The following is a 27,884-nucleotide window of genomic DNA, read 5'->3' on the forward strand; positions in this document are numbered from 1 at the left end:
CATAAAATTTTACAAGTTGTAATGATCGGGAAACAATTAAAAAAACATGGTTATTTGAGTGTATAAAAATGGACTAACAGTTAGTGTGAAGAACGTCAGTCAGCATTTGACTTAACGATAAATTGTATTTGATAACAAGATCATTATATCGACCAGAGAACTTTCAAAATGATGACTTTAAACGAAACTGTAAGAATTATTTTTTAATCACACTGTTTGTCTATAATTTACCTCGTTTTAGAAAATATTCATGACTAAATGCAAAGCTGTATTTTGCAATGATGTCTTGAAATACAATGACTTGAAACGACTACTAGCAATAAGAAAATGTGTTATACAAGGAAAGTTGTTTAGCTATACGAGGGGCGATCAGAAAATAATGCAAGTAATGTTTTTCCATAGATATTCTTCGTAAATGTCCAAAACCGATGTCACGCACGGGTAGATAAATTCATAACCTGTGTCTGTCTAAAATTCTTCAAGAACAGGGCGACCAAAGACAGCTGTTACTGATGTAACTGTGGCTGCAGTTAAGAAAATGGTAGAAGAAGATGGTAGATATACTTTAAAATATATTGCTAGTGTTGTTGGTATCTCATGAGCAAAGGTGCAGGAAATTTTGACGAAGCACCACAACCTACGTAAAGTATATGCACGATGGATACCACATCTCTTGACACCAGAACAGAAGACAACGCGTTTGAAATTTGCTAGAAAACTGTTGAAAATCTATACAAACTGTGACAAGAGAAAATTTTCTGACTTGCTAACAGGTGATGAAACTTGGATTTACTTTTTTGAGCCTCAAAGAAAAATTTACAATATGATATGGGAAAGGAGGAATAGCGAGCGACCAGTCATTGCAAAAAGGTGTCAAAGTGCTAAAGAGATTCCGTATGCAATTGTCTTTAATTCTAGTGGTCCAGTTGTGCGAATTTCAACTCCGCAAGGTAGAGGTATCTCGGGACAATTTAACAAAAATAATGTACTGAAAAAAATTTAAAAAGTGTATGAAAAGAAAAGACCAAAGTCAGGCTTGAAAAACATATAGCTCATTTATGACAATGCTCCTGCTCATAAGAGTAAAACGGTTCAAAGTTTTTTAAAGGATGAAAAAGTCGTTCAGCTCCCACATCCCCCGTATTCTCTCTACCTAAGTCCTTGTGACCTTTTTTTTCCTAGACTGAAACAGGTGTTATCTGGGCGTCGCTATACTTCGCGGAGTGCAGTTGGTAGTGCTGTTTATCAGTGCTTAGACAGTATTCCAAGGGAAGACTACCTCGGGGCTTTCACATCATGGGTATTGAGATTGCAAAAGTGTGTGAATGCAAAAGGGGTTTGAAGGATTAAACTAGTTTATAATTTGATATGTATTGTTTTCATTATTTTATAGATATACTTGCAAAAATTTCTTATCGTCCCTCGTATTACGTACATGTGTACTTGTGATTTCAAAAGAACACTTTAAATAGATTGTGCAATTTTTACAATACGTTTAAACGTTAAATTCCTGATACTACACTTTTCACTATGATTTATTATGTTTACTTTATTATAAGAATGTCTTTTAGAAAAACTAGAGCACTAACTATTTTATAGCAAGATTTTTTTTATATCTAGTCTGTAATAAGTTAAGTTGATGTAAGGGTCAAAGAGTTACGCAAATCATCGTACTTTTCTTAGGCCAACATGAGAAAAAGGGAGCGAAATCATCTCTATCTTTTCATCATTCTATCATTTTCATCTATCTTTTGTAATTATTTAGGAAAAACCTCCCTGGCTCATCATTTTATTATAAGAAAAATAACCTTACGCACGTTTCTCACTAAAATAAAATTTTAACAGTTGGCTCTACTATTTGATCAGCTAAATCTTTTTTTTAATACATTGGGATACGTTATATTTTTACGCAACAGTCATGCTGAATCAGATGTACACATATGCTTTAGCAAAGCAGCTAAATGTTGAAATTCTTGTTCTCTGTACTCAACTATTTAATAAATTTTACATTACATCTGATCAGTAATCCCATTGTTCCAGTGTCTAAATATACTGAAGCAATACTTTATATGCTTTTATGCATCGTTATATAATTATCACATTATCTTCATCATTTCCCTTCATTCTAGAGACATGGCGTTTCTAAGTTATTTAAAAAAAGTCTTAAACTAAGATAACATGCATGGAGTATGATTACATATCGGAATTTGCTTATGAAGAAAAAAGATTGACAGGACATAGTTTACCATAGAGTGATTGTAGATTATTAACAAGAATTATTATTTCTTCAAAGTAAGTATAATGCAGAAAAAAATCTTATTCGCAATACTCATTTCTCTTGGCGACTGTTTTAAGAGCGTGTCTACGAGAAAACCATGCAGATATATAGAAAAATGCTCTGATAGGCACTCTCAAGAACAAACTAATTTTTATTATTAACTTAAAGGACACCCATTGAGAGTCAAAAATATGTTGTTTATTTTTGCATCGGTTGTTTCTATTTTTAGTAACAGCCAATAATTCATTTTGGTCAATATTCAAGGGAAAATGCAAAAAAAATGGTGTAAAAATGACAATTTCAATATTTAAAAGTAAAAAAGAAAAAAAACAATATATAAATAAAAGGGTTATGTTTTCTCATAGAACTAAGTCGTAAAATTAAGTTGGAATCATTTTTTTTTTGTAAAACCCCTTTATAGAAGGCTGTCACGAGGGCACAAATATTGGCATGGTGCCAAGAAATGATAATGGTTCATTTTTTGTTAATATTCAGGGATACATTTCTTAGAAAGTAACGCTTCTTTTTTCAGAATTTTGTGCATTTAAGAATCTCTTGCACATTATCCAAACAATATGTAAAATCCACCTTTGGACTCTCAAGGACAGAAAAGTTATATCGTAATGAAATTACCTCAAATTCAAATGATGGAAAAATTCATGATTTTATAAGTTTTACTTTTAACCGTAATTTTAATGAATTTTGTGTAAAATATTTACAAATATAAACAATGATAATTATTTCTAATTTTATAAAAGCTTAGATATTTTTTCCCTGCTTTTCCTGTGAAAAAAACGTATTTTACAATTTATTTAGATTTTGTTAGAATTATCTCCCCTGTTGCGCTCTTCTGTAGAGAAGGTAGATAATGATTATGTTTACGAAGTTTATAAACAGATGTCTGTCATCTAATCGTTTTAGGCATCAATTATGTGTGATTTGAAGAAAATGTTCCCTCCTGTGAATGTAATTTGTTACGTATATACTAGTGGCCTATGTATAAAATGCATAAACCATTGATTATGAAAACCATCGGGATCGAAGTACGTAACCACATGTAAACATTATGAGACGTATCTGAGACGTTTTGTTACCGTTTTGTTAGTCCCCAGAAAAAGATTCAAGTGCGTGAATTGTCAACGAGTCTTCGGATTATGGCTCTGATTTTCATGAATATGATTCTGACAGCAAACATTCATTTGGTAGCAAGACGGATGTAGTGATGATGATACCGAATCAACAATGTTTGAATTTGAAAAAGAAACAGGTAGGTGGATCTTGGTTTATAATACTATGTATACCTTATAAAAAGGCTTATTGATAGGTTAAAAAAATAAATGATTAAACAATTTTGATGGGGACTTGATTGTGGACAAGAGAAGATTTTTTACAAGACACTAGGTCTGGTATGTCTACTAGCTTGAATTACCTACTTAGTTAGCTTTATTTACCTACCTGAAGTAGCTTTATTTAGCTACCAATTGCAAAGTAATTTATTTCTATAAAAATACCTACGTTAACGTAGCTTAATCTAGTGATTGTACTGGACCTGAATATATACCTAGCAAACCTGTCAAGAGAAGTTTCAACATGTTCAAGGTTGGTACTTGTACATGTAGCAATAAAAATAACAATATTGCAAAATAATTATAAATAGCATAAGTAGCCTTTGTGGGGTGATGAAGAGGGAATGAAAAGTTGAATAGGTCCAGGGTTTTCAAAGACTGTTTACTAATAGGGTACATTTAGAATTGGATAGGTGGGTCTTCACTGTCAATTAGATCACCATTATTGCCTTATATGTGGGCTGCATGATTATAAAGAATCTCATTAGACAAAATATTTTTTTCAGATATTTATGAAATGTTATAAAGATCGGGCTACAGTTATGCTTTTCAGCTTTTCATATATGATTAAAGGAAAAAAGATTTGTCAAATACTTGTACTTTTCAAATTAAAGGTCACCATGTGTTCCTTGACAGGTTTGTGTTTAAAACATAACTAATTAAATATTATAAATATAAGTCTGGGAAATAATACTTTGTAAAGAATATATCCTTTCATTCTTATATTTCTCTTGCAATTTCAGATTATTCAAATTCATTTCCCTGGTTAGGACTGGGCTTTACAATGGGATTTTCAGCTGTGGAGCTATAAAAAATTACTACATAGGGTTTCCAATGTAGTTTTATGAACAGAATCCAGAATTAAGAAGAGGAAAGACAATGCAGATGCAGCATTAGCATTACCAATTACTTAGTATCACTGCTGAGGAAATGGTAAAGATGTGTTATATTATTATACCTCTACTATCATTACTCTGTATAAATTAATACCATAAAACTCTATTTCCCCGATAAGTGACTACTGCCCTCATCTGAAGACTACTCCCTGGAAAATCAGAGTTGCTCCCTTGGACTACTCCCTCATGAATATTTATTAGTAATTTTAACCAATCAAAGTGTTCAGTGGGTGGAGCATACAAGGAATCTTGAGTCTGTGACGTCATGTTATTAGCAATGTAGCTATGACGTCAAAACATTTCAACGTGCGATGTCAAAATCATACTTGAATTCTACCAAAATGAAGACAAAGATAATTTTTCGAAATGTCAGTGAAAATACTTTTTAAAAAATAATTTAATTGTTTAAGGACACTATACTTCACTTATCATACATTGTGTTAAACCGCATGCATTTGTAATTATGCCTCTGCAGTTTTTTTTTTAAATGTTGGAATATCTGGTTAAAAAAATTTAAATCGTCTATCATTGTTTTTCGGTATAATAAAAAAAGTTATGGAATGGGAACTCGGGAAATAACAAATTTATTGTTCCCCTCGGCAGAAAATTATTTCCTCCGGGAAATAGTTTCCTCCCTCGGGGAATAATAAATTTGCTATTTCCCTCATACCCATTTCGTAACTGTATACTATAGTACATGGAAAGGAATTGCCTTGTCTGTCTGTTGATTTGCCACATGCATTTTTCCCTACTCTATTACTTTACTTCAAGGATATATGAAGCTCTTGTTTTCTTCAAAGAAAGCCAGAAGAATTTGTGAAGAATCTTACCTAAATCATTTGATGACATTTTCTTCAATTGATTAATTTAAGTGTATTATTATCATAGACATGACATTTACTTTAAAAATCTTAGAATATGTCTTGTATGGTTTATTTCAATTTAATTTAAAACTGTGTTTTTTCACAGGTACCTGATTTGAGTACTACTCTTGTGTATTTGGAGACAGTGCAGTTGTTCTTTAAACCAGAAGTGGAAATTTCAGTGCTTGTTAAATTTTCTCCAGAAGTTATTGGATGATACATAGGAAGAAAATGGTGTCATACTGAACAAAATAGTTTGGATACACCTTATAGATTTTGAAAGATTGAGACCTCAAGATCAACCCAAATGATATTTAATATGTATCAGGGTTCACTTGCAGGAATACACAGAAATTCAGAGTAAATTTTTAGTGCTTGTTATCTTAGAAAAGATCAAAGTTCAAGGTCAGCAGTGCTTTAGTTTTACCAAATATAAAACTATTATAAAGACTAATTTCCTGTATACAGGTATAGCAAATAATCCAGAATATGATTTGGGGAAACTGTGATTTTATCTTTTAAATCTTACCTTAATTTAGAACCATGATGTATACTTACATTGTAGATTTTTTTCAAGCATACAAAATTTCAAGGTCATTTTAATTTTGGAAGTGAATATAAAATATCAGGAAGCAGTCAAGCATTGTAATTTATTTGTTGTTGAATGTACTTAATTATTGAGTAATATTCAAATTTTAATATGCAATGAAATTAAAAATTGTAAAATAATTAATGTCCTAATTTGTTGATTTTTAAAACTTTGTGTTCATTCATTTTGAGGTTGTTGCCATTACAATACATGAATATCTGTCAAGAAAATAGCTCTGATATTCCTTTTTGTTCAGTTTGACCCTTGACCTTTAACATTGTGACCTCAAATCTAAAGGGGTCATCTACTTTTCAAATTTCATGTCTGTCAAACAATGGGTCCTCACGATTTTGAATGATTAAAATCTACATACTGGTATATCGAGAATTATAACCCTTGACCTTTGACCTTGTGAACTCCAAATTAAAAGGGGTCATCTACTTATTAGTAGATACCAGTGTACTATGTTCATTATTCATCAAGCAAGTCTTTTTTAAGATAAGAGAGAACACACTTGGTCTACTGATTGACAAACAGGTACTAAACAGTATGTGAATATCACCCTGCTCAAAGAAAATGCAAAATAATACAATTCTGCTACCCCCCCCCCCCCAAATTTAACCGCCTAAGAGATAATTATTGATTGAAAACAAAAATGTTCAATATACTGGTATTTTTCAGCAGCAAAATTTGAATTCTTGAAAATATATAAATCAGCAAATAACTCCTTGCTGAAGTTCAGGGATGAGAAAATTTGAAAATTCACAAAAAATGTCCAACTTTAAGTAAAAAGTACAGAAAAATATTTGAGAGTCCAAAGACAGATTTTTTATATAATGTAGACAGACATGTTGTCTAATAATTGGTATGAGATTGAGTTGATTCTAAGTGTTACTTTCTGAGTTATGGGTTTTTGAAAAGTTAATATTTTTACCAGTTTTCAAAAATCTGGAAATATGCCAGATTTGTGACCTTTTTGCACTTAAACGAGGGCACAGTTTGTGATTATGAAAAAAATTCCGAAACAAGTGTATCTTGTTACTTTCAACCATATATGGATAATTTATATCATAATCAAGTAAAATGCTGAATTTTTAAATATAAAATCCTATAAAATTCCTGTTTTCACCCTGCGTTCGGACCAAGAATTCTATTTTTAGTAACAGTGTCGATTTTACCCCTTAAGTGAGACCACACTGAAAAAAAAATTGTGGCAAAATATTTCATATAATAGAAGAAATTTACACACAAAACATGAAGTTGATCAGAGAACCTTGCTCCCATAACCTCCTGCATGGTTTTCTCGTAGACACGCTCTTAAGTTGTTTTCAATTTACTTACGCGCTGACAATAAAGAGTGTATATAATTAAATCCCCCAAAAATGTTTCCATTAGATTGATTTTGTTTAATTAAATATTTAAAAAAATATCTCATATCCTAGAACGAGATATGAAAAAATGAAGAAAAAAATGCAGGTAAATATCCTTTTTATCCTGTACCATCTCCAGTCACTAATTTACCTTTGCAATTTGACAAACAATCTTTATGCTACTATTTTCTTATATTTAGGTTAAATTTACAGAAAATATGTTTCTTTCCCCAGGGATTCTTGCAGTTGCTTTTTGATGAAACAGTCATACGTTTTTGTTTATTTCAGATGTTCACGTATATTTCAGTAATAAAACAAATAAAGACTATATGTTTATATAATTAGAGCCATTCTCTGTAATGACTAGAAATTTTATACAGGAGGAGTGGCACGCATAGTCTAAGAATTTCTCTAAACTCTCAATGATAAATGTCTTTGATACCCTTAACTAGGATCAGGTAAAAAAAGAAAATAATGATACGTGATATAGTTACCATGGCAACAAGTTAAAGTTTGAAAACTTCATTTTTAACATCTTTCGAGCCTAATGGTTAAGATCTGGTTACAGGGAATGTCCCTTAACTATTAGATAAATAATATGCAGCTGTATTTAATTGGTTATAAAAAGATATGTTTAACTTATGTATGGTAGGATAAAACTAGAGACCGAAATGATAGATTGATAAAAACAAATGTCTTATCACAAGTAGCATCCAAAATGCTGTGAAGAAAAATTGAAACCTCATGTCCTAATGACAACTTCAATTCAAGAATTTTGTGATAACATTCATTTATTTATTGCTAAGTGGCGTTCAAAAAAAAAACTAAACCGTACTCAAAGTAGATTGTTATATACTTTGAGTAATTGGTTTGAAAAGAGAAAACAAATAAGAAAAAAATAAACCTTGTGAGGGGCTTTTTTTCCCAAGAATTTGTCGTTGAAGTAGAGTCGCCCATGTGGCGTAGTGGTAAGAGCGTCTGCTCTAGAGTCGCGAAGTAAGGAGTTAATCCTTACGTTGCAGGTTTGAATCCCTTTGTGGGACGTGGAGATCGGTCCTTCGGATGAGACCGTAAAAACCAAGGTCCCGTTTGCAGTAGGTGCATGCTGGCATGAAATAGATCCCTCCCTGTTTAATGGCCCTTAGTGCCGAGCATAGCTCAACATTTTCAGCTCTCCACCGGCAAGTGAATATGAGTGAAAAATTCTCGAGGGGGACGTTAAACAATATAAAATCTATCAATCAATCGGTGAAGTAAAGCTACTTTAATAAGATTCTTCTCAAATTTAAGGAATTTATGCAAGATTTTTAATTTAAATGACTGCCTATGTATACGTGTTATACTGTTTATCAAGAAAAAAAAATTGCATAAACTGTATAACGCAAATAGTATTTCTGTTTCAGTGATTTCCTTAGACGATTAAAAGAAGCCTAAAATTCACTAATTAATGATAATAATGACATATTTGTTGTTTATTAAGTAATGAATCCTAACATTTATTCAAACAATGTGTCTCGAAGCTTTAGAATTAAATATTATAAACACATTTTTGCACTAAGTTCTGAGTGCATTTTAATTTAAGAATTGATAGGTTTTTTTCCTTACTAAACTAACAGTTATGTCTTCGAATATTATTTTGATATAGTTAGTGTATTTTGATACGTGGAAAAGAATTTCTTCAAATTTCTTACCGTTTAACCACATTTTTTGTTCGAAAATCGATTTCAAAGGAAAAAGAAAAAATAATAAATGTTAGATTAATATTTCCAATCTTCATGTATTTATAGATAATTCAAATATTTAAAAATTGTTATAGATATAATACTCTTTACTCTTCATGATCAGAATTGGTGTTTATCGCAATTGAAAAAGACATATCAATATGGATGTAGAGAATGAGTTGTTACATATGTAAACATGTAGTATACATGTATATATCTATTTGACAATACCAGTTTCATGATTTTAAAGAATAGTATTACGCTTAAAGTATAAAACTGATTATTATTTCATTTTTAATAAGGTTACATCAATGATAAGATATTATCGCACACTAGAAAGAATTCCATGGTTTTGAGAGAATTATTCATTTAAAAAAAATGTTATATTTCCATGAAAATTTATGTAGAGTGAAACTCTGAGTAAATGGTATGAATACTGCCTGACAAATAAGAAAACATGTGTAAAAGGGGGTTCCGATTAAAATAATTAATTGCAATACCTTAAAATGCATTCAAAGATAAACCCCTCTGTAAATTGTAAACTTTTTAACTCGTTTTTGTCAAAAGAAGGAACGACAACTCTTGTGGTGGTATATATTGCAGCAAGTTTTCCTGTATTATCGTTCTTCGACGTTAAAATCTAATAAACATGGAATGTTGATGACATATATTACAATAGAAAGTAAAAAAAAAATGTAAATTAGCAATTTTAGACAAACATACCTTCTTCATCCATGGTATGATTGATAACTGAGTACACATTATCCTCTCTTAACACTTAATTGCAGTGGATTCCGTCGATTTATCACTATATTCGGAGAGATTTAAAAAGGGGATTGTTGCAATACATCTGTATCTACTCAAGATTTCTCCATTTTCTTCCAAATATATCACTTTGTTTTGTGAGTCCAAACATAAACTACAGAATGGATTGAATAAGACGAATAGGTCAAGCTAAATATACATGTATATATGCTACAAGATAATCAGTACTCAACATAATATTAAAAAAATGTTAAATATGCCTCTGTATGCCATGACACTATCCATGTAAAAATACAAAACTGACGTCAAGAATACATTTCTTGATTTTAATGACATGTAAAAATTTGAAAACGTTGATGTTGGTGGCGGTGATGGTGTTCAAAGAATGTAGCTGTCGCCTACCAAATATACATTTCATTAATTTTCATTAAATAATCAATAGAGCACCGCCCTAACACCAGAGCCGTTGACCAAGGGGTCATAAATTTAAGAATCACAATTTTGTATAAGGCATTCTTCTTCATCATAAATATATATTTAGTTAATTTCTTTAATACCAGGGTTTGCGGAAAAGACTTAGCAACAGACACCAAACCACCCACCCCCTACCCCGCTCCCCTTACACCAGAACCCCTGACCCTGGGGCCATGGAATTCACAATTATTAAAGAAGCACTAGTTAGTTTATTTATTATCCAGGAGCAGAGGAGAAGACTTTCAAAGAAATAATGCACTTTCCCTATATGATCTATATAGTCCCACAAAAACACCAGGACCCTTGACCGTTGGGTCAGGAATTTCACAATTTTGGAAAAGAGCTCACTGCTTATTACAGTCACGCCAACGGTTTGACTACTGGATGTCCAGGAGTTATAGATATTGGTGGTTTTAGCCCCATCCCCCATGCCCAAGGTTGTCAGAACTCTGAAATTCATAAAAATTGTTCCCATATACCTTTTGATGCTTTAGGCCAAAATTGGTTGAAATTGGTTGAGCAGTATCAGCGAAGAAATTTAAATATTTCAAATGTTAACGACCAACAAACGACACACGACGAACGCCAACGGACAAAAATGGATACCAATAGGTCACCTTGTTAAATAATTTCAATTATTTTCAGAATCAAAGAGCAAGAGCCATCTAATGCATAAAATGGCCCTGTACTTATATCAATTAATTAACTATCACCCCCTTTCCATTTTCATATATCAAATTAAAGTAGACATTTGGTGCTTTCATGTTCTATAAAGAAATTTCGTTTTAAGAATCGAAATATTTGAAAACAGGCTTTGAGAAATTGCAATGTTCTTGAAATTTGCAGAAAATATGCGTGTTTGACTACCTTCAGCAAAGAATTAAAATATGAGCACAGCTCACGATCCAAAAAATAAAACATGTTTTTTGATCTCCAGATATAGGCTTTTCATTATGTTTTGGGATATTTTGGATCAGAAGTTGTGCTCTATATGAAATATTGAAATAAACTCTTCAATTTTAGGTCATTTTCAAAGGAATTTACAGGATATGAGGAAAATGACGCATTTTATGACGTCATAATGCATTGACTAGATGTGAAATTTCGTCACAATTAAAAGATACGTGGTCACCAACAGTCCAAGTGACAAATACTGCATTTGCAACCTAAAATAAGCAGTTTTGAATTTTCAGAAATTCTCAGGGCCAAATAAGGCCCAACGTGGCTCTACCTCGTAGTGCATGTATGTTTTTCTTTTTTATCGGTAAAATTTGTATTTATGAGAACGTGGCAACGACTCCGAGGTACAGTTTGTACTTTGTAGTTAACTTGCTTACAATAAAAGAGATAACTAACGAACAAGGTATTGTTTAAAACAATTAAAGTTGTAAAACTCTGTGCTTTAAGCAATAACAGCAAAATTACAATGGATATTTAACACTCACACACCCATTCATACATCCATTTACATTTTAAATTAATATGAAGGTTGCTTTATAATAATCAGTTGTCTCTATCATGCAACCTAATTTAAGCAAACATCTAACATACAGATGTGTAATCTTACATTTGTTCAAATATATTTTTCCAAAAAATCCATTGTTCTTCAAAATAAAGTAGATTTGAATTGTTGATGGATATGCATCTTTCAATATTGTATTTCATTTTCAAATAGCTTAGTAAACCAAAAAGTGAAGGTATTTTTGGTTGCAATAAACATGAAAAAATATATTGTTTTGTGTATAATATCATAAAATTTTCAATTCTATTATCATTTGTAAGTGGTAATTCACCTAAGATAATATTTTAACATAAAATGCAATTCTTTTTGAAATTGTTCTGTATATATGTAAACTCAAGTTCCTCCATAATGATATAATATGGTCACAATGAACAAATACATGCAGTACAATTTCAGTTTCTTGGGCACAAAACTTACAAACATCAGTAGTTTTTATATCGATTTTCTTAAGATAAGAATCTACAGGGAGGATCCTATGTAAAATTCTATATTGTAACTACTGTACAGAAGAATCAGAAGTAGTCTTAAAGCAAACTTTAAAAACATCTTTTATACATATATCTGTCACTCCAAAGGGAGATAAGTCTTGATTCCACTTTGGAATTGCTGTAGGAATTATATCATTTTTGTTTATATAGTTGAAAATTCTTTTTGTACATTTTTCACAATGAAAAATATTTTCAAAATAAAAAGGTAAATTAGGCTGACAATGTTTTCTCAAGTTCATTCTATCTATTGACATATTCTTAAAAAATTTAGAAATAGCAGAAATAGTGCTATTATACTGCATTACGCATACATTGGAAATACTGAACTTTTCTTGGAAGGCGGATTTTGATAAAAAATTGCAATCTTCTGACAAAAAATCCCTAATATTTTTAACTCCACTTTTATACCAATTTTCTGTAAACATACTTTTATTTTCTACCTTAATATTTGAATTATACCATACAGGAATATTGCAAGCCTTGCATTTCATTTCTACATCCTGATCAACATTCTTCAAAACATGTTGCCATGAAATTAAAACATCAAACCAGAAAATATTATTATGAGGTATTAGACTATTTAAAATATAAGCATCACCAAAATCCATAAATTTGTTTACAACATCTCAACCATTTATTCCTAAAAATATGTCCAGCCATGGCTTATTACTTTCTGATACCAATCTTTTGACCCATGTACATTTCAGTGATTTTATGAAGTAATCAACATTTAACATTTTTAATTCTCCAGATAAATAATCTTGAGTAACTATATCTCTTTTTACTCTATCACTTTTTGATTTCCATAAAAATTCAAAAAGGTCCTTACATAATGAAGATATTATGTCATAGCTAGGGGTAGGAAGAGAAATAAATAAATGAGTAAGTTTTGGTAAAATCAGCGTTTTTACAATGGTGACACGACCGATTGGTGTAAGTATTCGCCTTTTCCAATGTTGGATCATTAATTTAATTTTTGGTAAAACAAGTTTGTAATTTATGTCAATAATATTTTGTAGCTCTACAGAAAAAGTTATACCAAGCAAAGTAAAAGTTGTTGATCCCCAATCTAGTTTCCATCTTGAATGATGAAAAACTTGATTTAAAAATTTTTTTTAGCCAATCCAATTAATTTTTGTCTTAGAACTATTAACATGTATCTTTAAACCAGATAATTGTGAAAATAAATTCAATGTATCAAGAGCAGCAAACAGAGATTTTGGTGAACCGTCAAGGGCAAGCAAGGTATCATTTGCATATTGAGAGATTTTGTGTTCTTTTTCTTTTACTAATATACCTTTTATATCTCTGTTTTGTTTAATAAGAATAGAAAGGATTTTAGCACAAAGGAGGAACAAGTAGGGAGCAACAGGATCTACAACCCCTCTGAATAAAAAAATGTTCTGATAAAAAACCACATTGTAAAACTGAAGCTTTAAAATTAGTATTTAGGATTTTAATTCATTCAATAATGTTGTTTCCAAAACCAAAATACTTCAGAACTTTATAAAGAAAGGTCCATGAAATTGAGTCAAATGCTTTCTCAAAGTCTAATAGCATCAACAGACCAGGAATATAATTTGACTCTGTATAAGACATTAAGTCATAAATAAATCTTGTATTTTCCCCTATAAATCTACCTTTAATGAAACCTGTTTGTGTATCAGAAATAAGATATTCTAGAGTCGACTTTATTCTACAACTTAAACATCCAGATATAAGTTTATGAAGGACATTTAGTAAAGTAATTGGGCGCCAATTTTTTAAGAACTGTCTTGGTTTATCACCTTTGGGTATACAAGAAATAATCCCGAGTCTCTGAGAAATTGGAAGTTCTTTCTTTGAAAAAAATGCATTTAATTGCATTTAAAATATAACTTTTCAAATCTATCCAGAAAAATTTGAAAAATTCAGCCGTAAAACCATCACTCCCTGGAGACTTGTTATTTTCATACTCTTAAGAACATCTAAAAGTTCACTTTCTTCAATACCTTTCTCAAGACTATTAGAAGTCATCTCGTCAAGTTTTTTAACTTCCGCTGGGTCAATAATATCATTCAGATCCATGTCAATACATTCTGAATCTTTATTTGAATACAGTTCTTCATAAAAAGATTTAACTTGGTTTAGAATTTCAAATTGATCATAAACAGTGTAATGTTCATCAATTTCAACCCTTTTAATAATTCTAAATTACAAAAATATTTTGTTGGCTTTTCACCCTCTTCTACCAATCTAGCACGGGATCTAATTAAATGGCCTTGCATTTTAACTTTTTTTAAATTTTCAAGGGATTCTTTTTTTCTTCCAAAATATCTGTATTATTTTCATTACTTGTTTCTAATCTCTCTATTTCTTCTACAAGGGATTTCTCCAACTTTTCTCTCTCTCTTTTCTTAAATGAAGAATATGAAATAGATATTCCTCGTATTTCCATAAGAAGAATTTCAAGGAATATAGAGTCATCCATATTCTCAACAAAAATAGCACTATTTTCAATATAATCTATGTTTTGTAAATATTGACATCTGACTTTATGTTTAGTTTGCTTCACTTTTTCGACATACACTGCGTCATTCAGTAAACTATTATTAAAACTTCCATAGGCCACGACCTTTATTGAAGGGATATTAATTTTGATTCTAGAACAACTATAGAATGATCAGATCTGTACCCCGGTTCAATAGTAAATTCTTCAACAAGATTAGATAAACCTTTAGATATTAAAATATAGTCTAATCGGCCTTGTTTGACAGGGTTTTTTTTTCCTCCATGTGAACACTTTTTTTTCTGGAATCAAAATCCTTTAATAGTCAATCATTTGTAAATCTTCCATAATTGCTATCAATTTTTCACGAGCCATTGGATTATTTACATTAGCATAGTTGTATGTATCTATTTCTTGATTAAGAGCAAGATTTAAGTCACCGCATAGTACAAAATATTCATTGTCAAATTTTAGAAAAATATCTCTAACCTTTTCATAAAATTCTGGACAGTCAATATTCGGTCCATATACATTTACCAGGGTAAGCCTATTGTCTTCAATGGTAATATCAAGAGCTACTAAATTCCCTTCCTTATCTCTCTTATCTCTGTGGACTTTAAATTTAAAATTATTGTTAAAAAGAATACCTACTCCTCGTTAATTCGATTTACATGAACTAAAATTGCACTTTTAACCCAACTGAGCTTCTACAAATTGTTCTGTTTCATAGGTAAAATGTGTATCTTGCAGACATAAAATAGAGTAACCCTTTTTTCTGTAATAGTTAAGGACATCTTGTCGTTTCTGAGTTGTCGCTAGACCTTGGCAGTTCACCGTTACGATTTTTATATTATCGTTCACCAACAAAAACTGATTTGTAAAATGTAAGCAACCTCCAAACGAAATTTTCGACAACATGATTGTTGTATTCTCTCACAGTCACAGACACACTTTCACACTCACTCAAAAATTAAAAAAAAAAACTGAAAAATGAATATAGAAACAAAAGAAAAGGGTATGTACCTGTACGAAACAAACTCTCTGCATAAATTACAAATGCATAGTTGAAAGAGTTTAATAGATCAATAGTCGGAGTGTTCATTTTTATTTTGTTTATCTTAAATTCTGTGCCGATGTAATACCGGACATACTTCTTTGGTCGGTAATTGAAAAATCAAAAACGAATATAAACTTTTTTTTCCGGAATATATAATACAAAAAAAGAAACCTGTTCAGAACAGAGCTATTCAATCCTGGAAAGAGAAAAAAAGCAAAAAAACTAGTTAAACCACAAAATGTTCAAGAAAAGAAAAATTGCGTTACAGGACACTCTTTAAGCCTATCGAAGTTCTTTGAGGGCGTCAAATAACGCTTTCTTTATTATGTCGAAGCGTTTCGGACCAAGATGTTTTCCCATCATGCGCGATATCACAACTGATACATTTGTCAAGTTTTCATCTTGCAGAATTTTTAGCATTTTCCTTCCAGCTCCAAATTCGCCGTCGTCACAATATCCGTCATGTATAGTCCCAGAATTGTCTTTAAAACGGTATACAAGTATATTGTGATTTGCACGCCCATAAACCGGATCCATGGAAATTTTCCTGTAGAAGTTCCGAACTTTTGCATATGTCTCTACCTCAACTGCAGCAGCGCTAATTTGGTTTCCTGATTCTGTGTGAGTGTTAAAGTGTTTAACTTCAATTTCCTCTAGTTTCTGTTGTTCTTTCTGGTCAAGTTGTAGAATTTCCTCGGCGTTTGGTGTCTTCATTTTATCTCTGTAAACAGACCCATTCGGGAAAACCAATTTGTCCCCCATAACTCTCGTTTAGCAGGCAAGGAATTTCGCTGAATAGATCTTCTCCTTCTTCTTCTTTCCAGGATTGCCCTTTCAGATCAATAATTTCCTTCTCTTGTTCTGTGACTCTTCTATCAAGTCTGATTACAACCGATTTTAACATTTCAAGATCCTTACGTAGGGATGCATTTTTAGATTTTAGACTGTCTATCTCTGTTATATTGTCTTCCTGCTGTTGTGCAATGAATTGTATCTTGTCTTCAAACCCGTCCTGTTCCCATAGATCAGCCTTAATGTCCCCCACGGCTTGTGATAAACTTGCTAAAGTTTTAAAAGGGTCCGCTATTTGCTCAGGGCAAGGAGCAAACGGTACACTAAATGGAGTTAAAGTTCCAAAGTTAGTGGAGGGGATCGGCATTTTCTCAGTTCCCTTAGACTTTGACTCCGGCTTTCTTTTCTGTGATTTCAACTCACGACTGGACATTGTATACACAGTGGTGCACAGTAATTTACCAAAAGTTCCAAATAATCAGATACTTACACAAAAAGCTTCAAGACCTCCACTAAATGTTAATGATAAACTGTTGACCCTTTTTTCGGCACTTTGAAACTTTTAACTCCGATTTTGATCTATTTTTTCTTCCCACTAGCAAAGCATGACAACTATGGTCAATTGTCACGTGATCTCCCCTTGTTAAATAATTTTTAATTTCTATCTATATGCTTATGGCTGGCTTCACATTTTTTTTGTTTTGATAGTACATTCTGATTTGTCAGAAACATGCAAAGGAATATTTTTTTATAAGCTAGAATGTGAAATTCGCAGATTTAACGTCGAGGTATTTTTCATTCAATTTAAAGATATAAATATAATTTTAGGCATCATGGTCGATGTTTAGTGAATATAATTTTTTTTTTTTTGCGAATTTTGTTCCGATTTGGGACATACATATACACGTACGAGGTGTTAATGTAGCATAAATGCAAATAAGCATGAATTGTTTGCAAAAATGGGGACAAGACATGTTACAGCATATACATCATAACATATATAATACTTCACATAGTGTACTGTATGTTAGGCAAAGGTGATGAATAATTCGAATTAATATACAAAAAGGTTTAACAGTACGTGTACAGTGCCTGTTAACCTCAACATTTGCAACTTTATAGCATTGGTTTTCATATTATCTAACACAGCTCAGCAATTAAATAATACACAAATGATTTAAAAATAGAAAAACAAAATTAAATTGAAAATAACTAATTTAATAAGGAAGTCCTTCAAAATTGTGTAAATTGCATAATTCTTCCTTGTTCATATTGTTTAAATATCCCCTATAAAAATATTAAAAAATAAAGTGTTGTGATCTATTATTATTATAGATTGCTACCAGTATCATGTTTCCAGGGATTTGTGAGTAAGGAAAATTCATTTTTCTTTCAAGCTCTTTTTCCAGGCCTTTGCCAACATCTTATTATGTATTTTTTTGTGTCAAGATGAAGTGGGAAAATACTCGTAATAAGTGCTAATTTAAGAGGGGGTTATTATTTACGTTCAGAAGAAAGATCACCGAGTTTCACAAATTAATGAAATTTTGTGAGTGTGTCGGATCCAGAGAAATTATCCCCCATTTCGTCCAAATTTACTCGATTTGAATGAATGATTCCTATCTCGAATCTATATGATGAAAACATTTAATTGTGAAATCAACATCATTTAGAAAGGCTGTGTTGGCACATGTATATGTACAAAAAATCTTCAGTCTCTTGAAATGTGTTTTTGAGCTGCTTTTTATTGATCACTTTGAGTTAAAAGAAAAAATTCCCGAAACATCTAGTTCTATATATCTAGATTTCTGTAATAACTTTTTATTTCATAATAACTCTGGTATGCCTGCTTTCTTTGTTAAAAAGAATATTATTGCTTCTAATGAGTGAATTCAGGGTGAGACACCAATTTTTGGAATATTTCTTTTTTTTTTTGCAAAATTGGAAGTAAACTCCGTTAAATATTTTCCTTAATATCAAGTTATGCAAACAGGGTCAATTAATTTTAGGATATAAAATAGAAAATTGTTCATGAGAATTTAATTGAAAAAGTTAAAGTCCAAATTTATCCGTTGTTTCAACCCCTAATTTCATCGGAGAGAAATCTGTTACACCGTTATCAATTCGTATTGAAGATATTCCTGATATCATATGTATTTATTTTAGTTACAAAGCAAGACAATCGATGAATTTTACAGTGATTTGAAATGATTGAACCCAAATAACATAGCTGTGTATTTTTTGTTGGAGAGAAAGAGAGAATGATTTTCTCCAAAATTAGAAAGAAAACATGTGTATAGCAGGTACTACATATAATATTCATCTAATAAATGTAAGAAATTATATTACGACCAATGTCTTCCGTGCACAATAAACGTTTGATTTGTTTCGTTAATCTCAGTATCATTCATAGTTAGATATTGAAATAAGAAGATACTCACGATCTTCTTCATTTGTAGCTGCCGATGGCATTATCTTTCTGCTGGTTTGCTGTAATATAACAGCATCTTCAATCTACAGGAAAGAAATACCATTGTGAAGAGGCGTGTTTCAATCATTAATAAAACAAATTGTCGAAATCACAAAAAATTATTGTTTGTGAATCCTTGTGAGTGAAAATCTCTCATACTTATATGCAGCAATGCATGTCGTATTTCCACTCTAGGAGATTTGTTTTATACGTTTCATTTGCTTAAGAAAGGGTAATTCGCTCACATGGAATGCATGTAATTTTTTTTCTTTTTTAGTTTATAATTGTTCGGAAATCATGTAAAAAATATATTATTTCGTTCCTCATTCGAATTTCATATGAATTGGTGTGAATTATATTTACATATTTTTTTAAGAACTTTGATATTCATCTGAATTAATCTGTCATTCATCGCATGTTTTAAGCTTTTCATGTGAAATTTATATGAAAGTTGTGTCAAATCCTATCAAATTTTCACGTAAATTTCACATGTTTTATTTGTTTCTTTATTTCCCAACTTCTACACGCCAAGGATTCACATGTAATTCATGTAAATATAATTTAAAAGATTATGCAAGTCATTTTATCTTCATACTTAGAATAAGAGCGAGTTATGTAAAGGACAAATAAATGATGTGATATTTATATTAATTATAAATTTAAAAAAATGTAAATGTCAGTAAGTGATAAAATCACAAGACAAAATCTCTGGGCTTTCAAAGTACACAATAATGATTTACCAAATGCATGTTAGATAATATATCATTCGTATAAAAAACAATAGGAGAGGTCGAAGAAAAATATTCGTACACATAAATGCAAAATATATTAATACTAGTAAATAAAGTACCCATTTAATAAACAGTTGTAGAAAAACAATATAATATACATTCTTGTATAAAACCAATAAAAAAATGGTTGTCACTCAACAATATTGCAAATTGCTGACACTTTGCATTGAAATACAAAACATACTGGATAATGTCTATCTCCTCTTTTCTCTAAGCTAGAAAGAGGTAACTGTAGGTACAATGATACAATCTCCTCCTCAACAGGTGATGACATTTAGGTTTGGTAGGAAGTTATCAGTTATATCCTTCTTGTATATGACGGGAAAATAGAGTCTATGGAATGATGTATATTTTATGGTGTATAAATTCCTGTGTGGCAAGGAACAGTCTGTACGTATCCTATGTTTCACATTCTTTGGTTTTTCAAATTGACAGTACAGACAATAAAATGTAAGCGTTGATGATTTTTTTTGTAAAGGATTCATAATGTCATATTACGTGTTAATATTCAACGTTTTTTGAAACGGATCGTTCGTTTCGTTTTCAAAACGCTTTTCTTCGTCTCCTATAAATTTCAAGGAAATTCCTAATCATGCATTCTGCCTGTCTTTAATCACTGACAGTGAAATGTGTTGTCCATTGGATGTAATTCTTTTCTTCAGCACACAAAAGGTTGTTGCAGCGATAAGGAGAATGAGTCCCAGTAAAACTACGGGTCTTTGAAGATAAATGGTAATTTTAGGCATTATTTTTTTCAAACATTTAAAGCATTTTTTTTAAATAACGCTAAATTACCCTTACCCGATCCATTGATCTATTGACAAAGGAAGATAACTTTGTTTTGTTGAACCTGTTGGCATTGATGAAAGTCCTTTGAAGCATTCACTGTCTTGAAAAAAAAAATTAGAATTTAGCACGTGAAAAGTCACACGAGTTTTTGTTTATTGGAATATTACATTCAATTATGAGTGGTAAAGAGATTTCAAAAGATAATTTGTCTTTAAACTCAGAACTAAAAAAAAAAGAAATTTATAAAAGTGATATTCTGTCGGCGTACATTTGATAATTTTATAGGATATAAATATCTATTAATACATAAACGAAGATGATTATTAAAATAAACTATAATGTTGATTTTTTGTCATTTGGAAGCTCGATAAATAAAGTTATTTTCTAATTCCTTGTTTCATTCAAACACTTTAAAGATTTTTAGCTCACCTGAGCCGAAGGCTCAAGTGAGTTTTTCTGATCAAAATTTGTCCGTTGTCTGTTGTCGTTGTCGTCGTTATCGTCGTTGTCGTCGTCGTCGTTGTCGTAAACTTTTCACATTTTCATCTTCTTCTCAAGAACCACTGGGCCAATTTCAACCAAACTTGGCACAAAGTATCCTTGGGTGAAGGGGATTCACGTTTGTTCAAATGAAGGGCCACGCCCTTTTCCAAGGGGAGATAATCATGAATTTGTTAAAAATTAATGGCATTTTTAAAAAAATCTTCTTCTCCAGAACCGCTAGGCCAGGAAAGATGAAACTCATGTGGAAGCATCCTCAGGTAGTGTAGATTCAAGTTTATTCAAATCATGACCCCCGGGGCAAGGATAGGGCCAAAATGGCCGACCCAAATTTTACATAGAAATATATAGGAAAAATCTTTAAAATTCTTCTTCTCCAGAACCACTGGGCTAGGAAAGATGAAACTCATGTGGAATCATCCTCAGGTAGTGTAGATTCAAGTTTGTTCAAATCATGACCCCAGGGGCAAGGGTGGGGCCAAAATGGCTGACCCAAGTTTTACATAGGAATATATAGGAAAAATCTTAAAAAATCTTCTCAAGAACCACTAGGACAGGAAAGATGAAACTCATGTGGAAGCATCCTCAGGTAGTGTAGATTCAAGTTTGTTCAAATCATGACCCCCGGGGCAAGGGTGGGACCAAAATGGCCGACCCAAATTTAACATAGGGATATATAGAAAAAATCTTTAAAAATCTTCTTCTCCAGAACCACTGGACTAGGAAAAATGAAACTCAAGTGGAATCATCCTCAGGTAGTGTAGATTTCAGTTTGTTCAAATCATGACCCCCGGGGCAAGGGTGGGGCCAAAATGGCCGACCCAAGTTTTACATAGGAATATATAGGAAAAATCTTTTAAAAATCATCTTCTCCAGAACCACTGGGCCAGGAGAGATGAAACTCATGTGGAATCATCCTTAGGTAGTGTAGATTCAGGTTTGTTCAAATCATGACCCCTGGGGCAAGGATGGGGCCAAAATGGCCGACCCTAATTTTACATAGGAATATATAAGAAAAATCTTTAAAAATCTTCATCTCAAGAACCACTAGAACAGGAAAGATTAAACTCATGTGGAATCATCCTCAGGTAGTGTAGATTCAAGTTTGTACAAATCATGACCCCTGGGGCAAGGGTGAGGCCAAAATGGCTGACCTAAGTTTTTCATAGAAATATATAAGAAAGATCTTTAAAAAAATCTTCTTCTCCAAAACCACTGGGCCAGGAAAGATGAAACTCGTGGAAGCATCCTCAGGTAGTGTAGATTCAAGTTTGTTCAAATCATGACCCCAGGGGCAAGAATGGGGCCAAAATGGACGACCAAAGTTTTACATAGGAATATATAGGAAACATCTTTAAAAATCTTCTTCTCCAGAACCACTGGGCCAGGAAAGATGAAACTCTTGTGGAATCATCCTTAGGTAGTGTAGATTCAAGTTTGTTCAAATCATGACCCCTGGGGCAAGGATGGGGCCAAAATGGCCGACCCAAGTTTTACATAGGAATATATAGGAAATATCTTTAAAAAACCTTCTCAATTACCACTGGGCCAGGAAAGATGAAACTGATAGGGAAGCCATCCTCAGGTAGTGTAGACTCAAGTTTTTCAAATCATGACCCCCGGCCCTGGGGATAGGGTGAGGCCGAAATGGCCGACCCAAGTTTTACATAGGGATATATAGGGAAACCTTTTAAAATCTTTTTTTCAAATCTTCTTCAAAGCTATGATTAGTGATACCCGGGGTATTTATATGGAATCATCTTCAGGTAGTGTAGATTCTAGTTTGTTCAAATAATGAACGCCTGGAAGGGGGAGGAGATAAATTCAAGCCCGATGTGCTCAGGTGAGCGCTGTGGCCCCTGGGCCTCTTGTTTTATTTCTTGAATTAGTTTTTCAATTCTAAATTAGCTAATGAACTTTAAAAAGTCTCTGATATAAAGGATATTATAGGGGAATAAAGTACAAACAGTTTCAACTACTTGTTTTAAATGCAAAAATGTTCTTGTTGGCTCCTTATACTATATTCCTATTATGAAATATCTTTCTTTTTTCTCTCTTGATAACTTACAACGAAAACTTTCAGTTGAGTTGTAAACAAAAGGACAAGAAGTACAGGTTCTGTTTGTTTTGTGGTGTTCCTGAACTATAGATCCGCCTAAATTATATTCAACACAAAATTGTCCTGCAAGGAAAGCCATATATACATGAATATCTATAGAAATACCAATTGAGGTGAGAAATAGTGTTTAAAATAAATTTTATTTCTCTTTTAAAAAAGTATGAAATGGAATTGTACGTATTTATCGTTGACCAGATCCCATACTTAAATCCCATAATTACCTGTATTATCTGTTTGAAGTGTCGTGATTGAAATTATCAATGTTATACCAACCTATAATTTTCGTTGATGGCGCACATACTTCTAAAGAGCCATTGCCCCATTCATTTAAAACACAGTGGTAGACAAAGTCACTAGAATCTTTACAAGAGTTATTAATATTTTCACAACCAAGTTCTTTTGCACGTGTATTACGGGATATCGTATCATTTGGGCACTTTCCTTGTACTATTGTCTTAGAGGACATTGTACATGGTAATCTCTAAAAACAGCAGGAAACATTGTATGAAATGTACACGTAATTATACATTATATTGATGGAAATCAATTGTTTTAACAGATGTAATTTTTTTTATAATAATTTAAAATGACTTATTATACCTGTTGCCCTTGTCTTTTTCTCACTTTGTGTTGATTTCGGACATGACTCTCACACAAGTCGGCTGTCATCAGTAGAAAGAATATGGTGCTTGTTAGGAATTTATTGTAATACTTATGGTTTGAATCTATTTTCATACTTGGATGGGTACTTTGCTCTTTAGGAATTCGAACTTTTTACCTATAACCATGTTTATCAGTACACATTCGAATACATATATTGAATAAAATTTCAAAGTTTAAATTTATTTGTCAATATAGATCTTTAATAATAAAATTGATAAGTGGATTGTAAATGTCCAAAAGACTTTAAGTTTTTCATGAATATCTTTCAGCTTTATTATTTGACATTACCTTATCATAGTTTTAGAAGTGACATTCAATATTTCGTTAACACCCTTGAAGAGAAGGGAAAAACGTGAACATAGCATACCTGTCTTAGGATGGCAAACATTTATATGGACATCTTTCTTGATATTCGCATTTTTAAATGTTAGAAAGTGACTCAGATTCAGGTGATTTGTCGGAAATTTACCAATAGGGGCGTACCATTGAATATTTAAATAGGAAAATACAGAATAGTCATTAAAATGTCAATCAATTTCGACACCCTATTATTTACACAACAAAGAATAAATACACTTCCTCTAGAGTTACATGTAAAGGATCACTCAGTGGTCCTATTTTAAGATAAGAGAGAGATAGGGATTTTCCGTATGTAGGCATGGAATTTATAATGCTATCATCATGAAGATATTTAAAGGAAGATATTTAAATATGTATAGACCATTTCATAAAAAAGTTCTAATCTTTTTGTCGGACATAGTTAATGGTGCATTTCAAGTAAGTTACCTGAGATTTAAACGGTACAAACAATAAGTTGTGTACTTTTGCCAATTGTATTCACTGACAGGGTTGAATTTTAAAGTTTATATTGTTAGGATTCTAGTCAATACGTGATAAGGAGAGCTTTCATTTTCTGAATATTTTATGAAACCACCTCAAAAGTAGTCTACTAAGTGCTGGGTTACTTAGGGCAATAGTTTTGCAAGCAAAAACACGACGTGTCATTCTTTGAAAATGCGTACAAAAATATATCGGCTGTTGAGCAATCTTTCAGTGGTCTGTCAACCAAGAATGGGATGTATTTACTTACAACACCCACTTGGATTTTGTATCAACAATACATGAATTTAAATACATTGAAAAGATATTACTTATAAATAAACTCATTGTCTAAAAATATAAATGGTCCTTTTAAAATTCTTTCAATGATACTCATGAATTGGAATGTCCATTTAGATGCAGAGGTACATAGTCTTTGCTCTGTTTGTCCCTCTGACTGTCTGTTTATATGTTTGTACCATTGCCCATACTTTTGATTAGTTGGAGCTATGGCTCTCATATTTAAGATGTGTATTCCGACTAGCAAAATAAAGAATAAGCATGTTTAAACATATTCTGGATATGGGTAAATGTTTAATCTTTTTTATATTTATACATGTACACATAATATTAAATATATGTAATTGACAAACATTAACGTTTGGTTTGTAAATCCTTCGACATTGGCGAAAAAAAAAATGAGGAGTTTTGCTTTTTTTCTGTAACCATAAGCCCCACTCCCCTTCTGTTTGAACTTCTACTTTTTTTACTGTTTTCCGTTTTTTTTAATTGTAAAAAAAATTACAAAAATTACAGAGTTATCTCTCTCTGTTTTCCCAAATAAGTAAAGCTTTAGAAAATCACTTTAAGGAGGCGGGAGAACAATACTATCGATCGAACTTCTCTTGATCTTTACCTACTTCGGAAAAGCTTAAAAGGTGTCATAAATTTTTGAACATTTGGTGAAAGGGATTTCATATTTTATATTTTTTTGAGAAGGTCTTGCCTTGGGTATTTTTAATTTTTATCTTATACGTTGTACTGCACAATATAACTATTTTTTTTTTTTTTTGGAAAATAATGATTGCACTTACATGAAATTTTCAGCATATGTTTAATTGTACTTATATCTAAACACATTTTTTGTGTGTTTTTTTTTCTTTTGGAAATATAGAAAAAATAGATAAAGATTTTATAATGCATGGATGAGTGCAAGGTAAGGTCCTACGGTGCATGATAAAATAACCAAAGTTTCATTAGAGAACAGATGATTAAATTTATAAGAATGTGGTTAAAGTTATCCTTTTTTTTAAATCTCATATCTATTGTTTTGTTTTTTCCCTTAAAATTTAAAGGCATTTGCCTAATTTGTTGCATTTTCCGGAGCTTCCGAAATTGAAAAGTTGTGAGTGCAATGCATGAAAAATGGCGAATATTGATTACATTACGGAGCGCTGCAGAGCAGTTAAGTTTGATTTGTTGCTTTGACGCCCTTAGATACTTCAAATGAAAACAAAGGGTAAGAAAGATATCAAACTTAACCTGTTGACTTTTTAAAAACAAATCTTACGGCATAATCTTTTTTGTTAGTAAAAACTTATATTAATAGTCATTTTCACAAAAAATATTCAGAAAGTCCTAAGTACAAAATCTATCGTAACTTTACGAGAGCCTCAATCCTCTCTTAAGGATCTTTTTCTCATCAAGTTTATTGTAAAAACGTAAGTACAAAAATTAAAATTCACGTTAAAGTAGACTTTTTGAAGTTACTTCCATTTTTTTAATATTCTTTTCACACTCATTTTTGAAAATGAACTGAAATATACTACAAAATATTTATGATGCAATTTTCACTTAAGGTTTTTTTATATCCTTCTATTACGTCAGACTATGATAGTGACGTCAAATTTCAATCTTCTTACCATATTCACTTAACACGACATGATCAATTTCCAAGTTACTCGATGTACACATATGTGACGTCATCGGTGGTAAATCTTAATCAAAAGGACATATACTTATGATACAACAAGACGTGTTTTTGATACACTAAGCGCCATGTGGCAACAAAGTTAGAAAAAGCCAATTTTAGCATATAGGTCGCAGTCAATGTTACAAGGTCATTCACGTTGGTACTTTTAAAGAACTTAATTAGCGGAGTATGCGTGCTAAATATGAAGTTTTTACCTCCAGTGGTTCAAATGTTATGGCGAATGTTCATAAAGCTTTTTAAGGACCCTCTCTACACAAGTGCATAATTCTTTTAGGACATCGAGAATAATATATTATATAAAGGTGTTAATACTGAGCTTATTTATTTAATTGTCAATGTACGGTGCGTTACATTTACCCCCGCAAAAATGTTCAAAGACAACACAGTATCAGTTAATAGATATCACTAATTATTTCAATAGAGAAAATACAGGTAAAAGACACATTGAGTTATTTTCTTTGGTCTTTTAGAATATTGAGAATTTTTGAATTGATAACAAATTGAGTAATATTGTGTAAATTTCAATTTTTTAGAATTTAGATGATCTAAGGGCAGATCACTCTACGTCCAAAAAAAATACATTAGAATTAGTACTATTTAGTGTGCAGTGTAGAGAGGGTTCTTAAGCATATAAGTCACAGTCAATTTCACAATGTCATTGGTCTTATTTGAAAGATCTTAAGTAGTGAAGTACGCATACCCAATATGAAGTCTCTATCTTTCATGGTTCAAAACATATGGCGAAGGTTAAAGTTTGCAGAAAAAAAATTAGAGTAAAGGTCACAGTCAAGGTCAAAAGATCATTGATAATGATGTCATTTGAAAGATCTTAATAAACGAAGTACTCATACCAAGCAGAAATTTTCTATCTCTCACGGGTCAAAAGTTATGATGAAGGTTGCAGACAAAAATCTATTTTTAGCATATAGGTCACAGTCAAGGTCAAAAGGTCACTGACCGTGGTGTCATTAAAAGGAGCTTAATTAGTGGTGTATGCATACCAATGGCAAAGAATAGCGAGTTATCGGTCCTGTCCAGGTGGCGCCGTATTACCCGGTCCTTCACGATTTCCGGTGTCCGTGTAAACAAA

At 31.7% G+C, this 27,884-nt stretch overlaps 2 protein-coding genes across 2 annotated transcripts; both read right to left on the reverse strand.

The window, feature by feature from the left end:
- Positions 1-16,139: 16,139 nt before the first annotated feature.
- LOC134231213 (protein IMPACT homolog) lies at positions 16,140-16,571 on the reverse strand. Its single transcript, XM_062713142.1, has one exon. It carries the CDS (start codon positions 16,569-16,571, stop codon positions 16,140-16,142), a length of 432 nt encoding a protein of 143 aa, XP_062569126.1.
- A 2,054-nt stretch (positions 16,572-18,625) lies between these two features.
- Positions 18,626-24,357, reverse strand: LOC134231212 (uncharacterized). Its single transcript, XM_062713141.1, has 6 exons — positions 24,350-24,357; positions 23,920-23,981; positions 23,593-23,800; positions 23,269-23,382; positions 20,712-20,799; positions 18,626-20,627 (listed from the first exon to the last, which is right to left on the reverse strand). Exons 3-6 carry the CDS (start codon positions 23,783-23,785, stop codon positions 20,501-20,503), a joined length of 522 nt encoding a protein of 173 aa, XP_062569125.1. The 5' UTR covers positions 23,786-23,800; positions 23,920-23,981; positions 24,350-24,357; the 3' UTR covers positions 18,626-20,500.
- Positions 24,358-27,884: the final 3,527 nt, after the last annotated feature.

Source organism: Saccostrea cucullata, unplaced genomic scaffold (assembly GCF_032062105.1).
Source record: "Saccostrea cucullata isolate Sc308-1 unplaced genomic scaffold, CSIRO_AGI_Scuc_v1 ctg4516, whole genome shotgun sequence".
NCBI lineage: Eukaryota > Metazoa > Mollusca > Bivalvia > Ostreida > Ostreidae > Saccostrea > Saccostrea cuccullata.

What these genes read in the sequence shown, in the direction of transcription:
- LOC134231213 (XM_062713142.1), bottom strand. Translation starts at nt 16,571, where the DNA reads ATGAAGACACCAAACGCCGAGGAAATTCTACAACTTGACCAGAAAGAA.
- LOC134231212 (XM_062713141.1), bottom strand. Translation starts at nt 23,785, where the DNA reads ATGTCCTCTAAGACAATAGTACAAGGAAAGTGCCCAAATGATACGATA. An exon ending in CTCAACTGAAAGTTTTCGTT is followed by an intron (nt 20,800 to 23,268) that starts GTAAGTTATCAA and finishes TTTTTTTTCAAG; the next exon opens with ACAGTGAATGCTTCAAAGGA. An exon ending in TCAATAGATCAATGGATCGG is followed by an intron (nt 20,628 to 20,711) that starts GTAAGGGTAATT and finishes TTATCTTCAAAG; the next exon opens with ACCCGTAGTTTTACTGGGAC.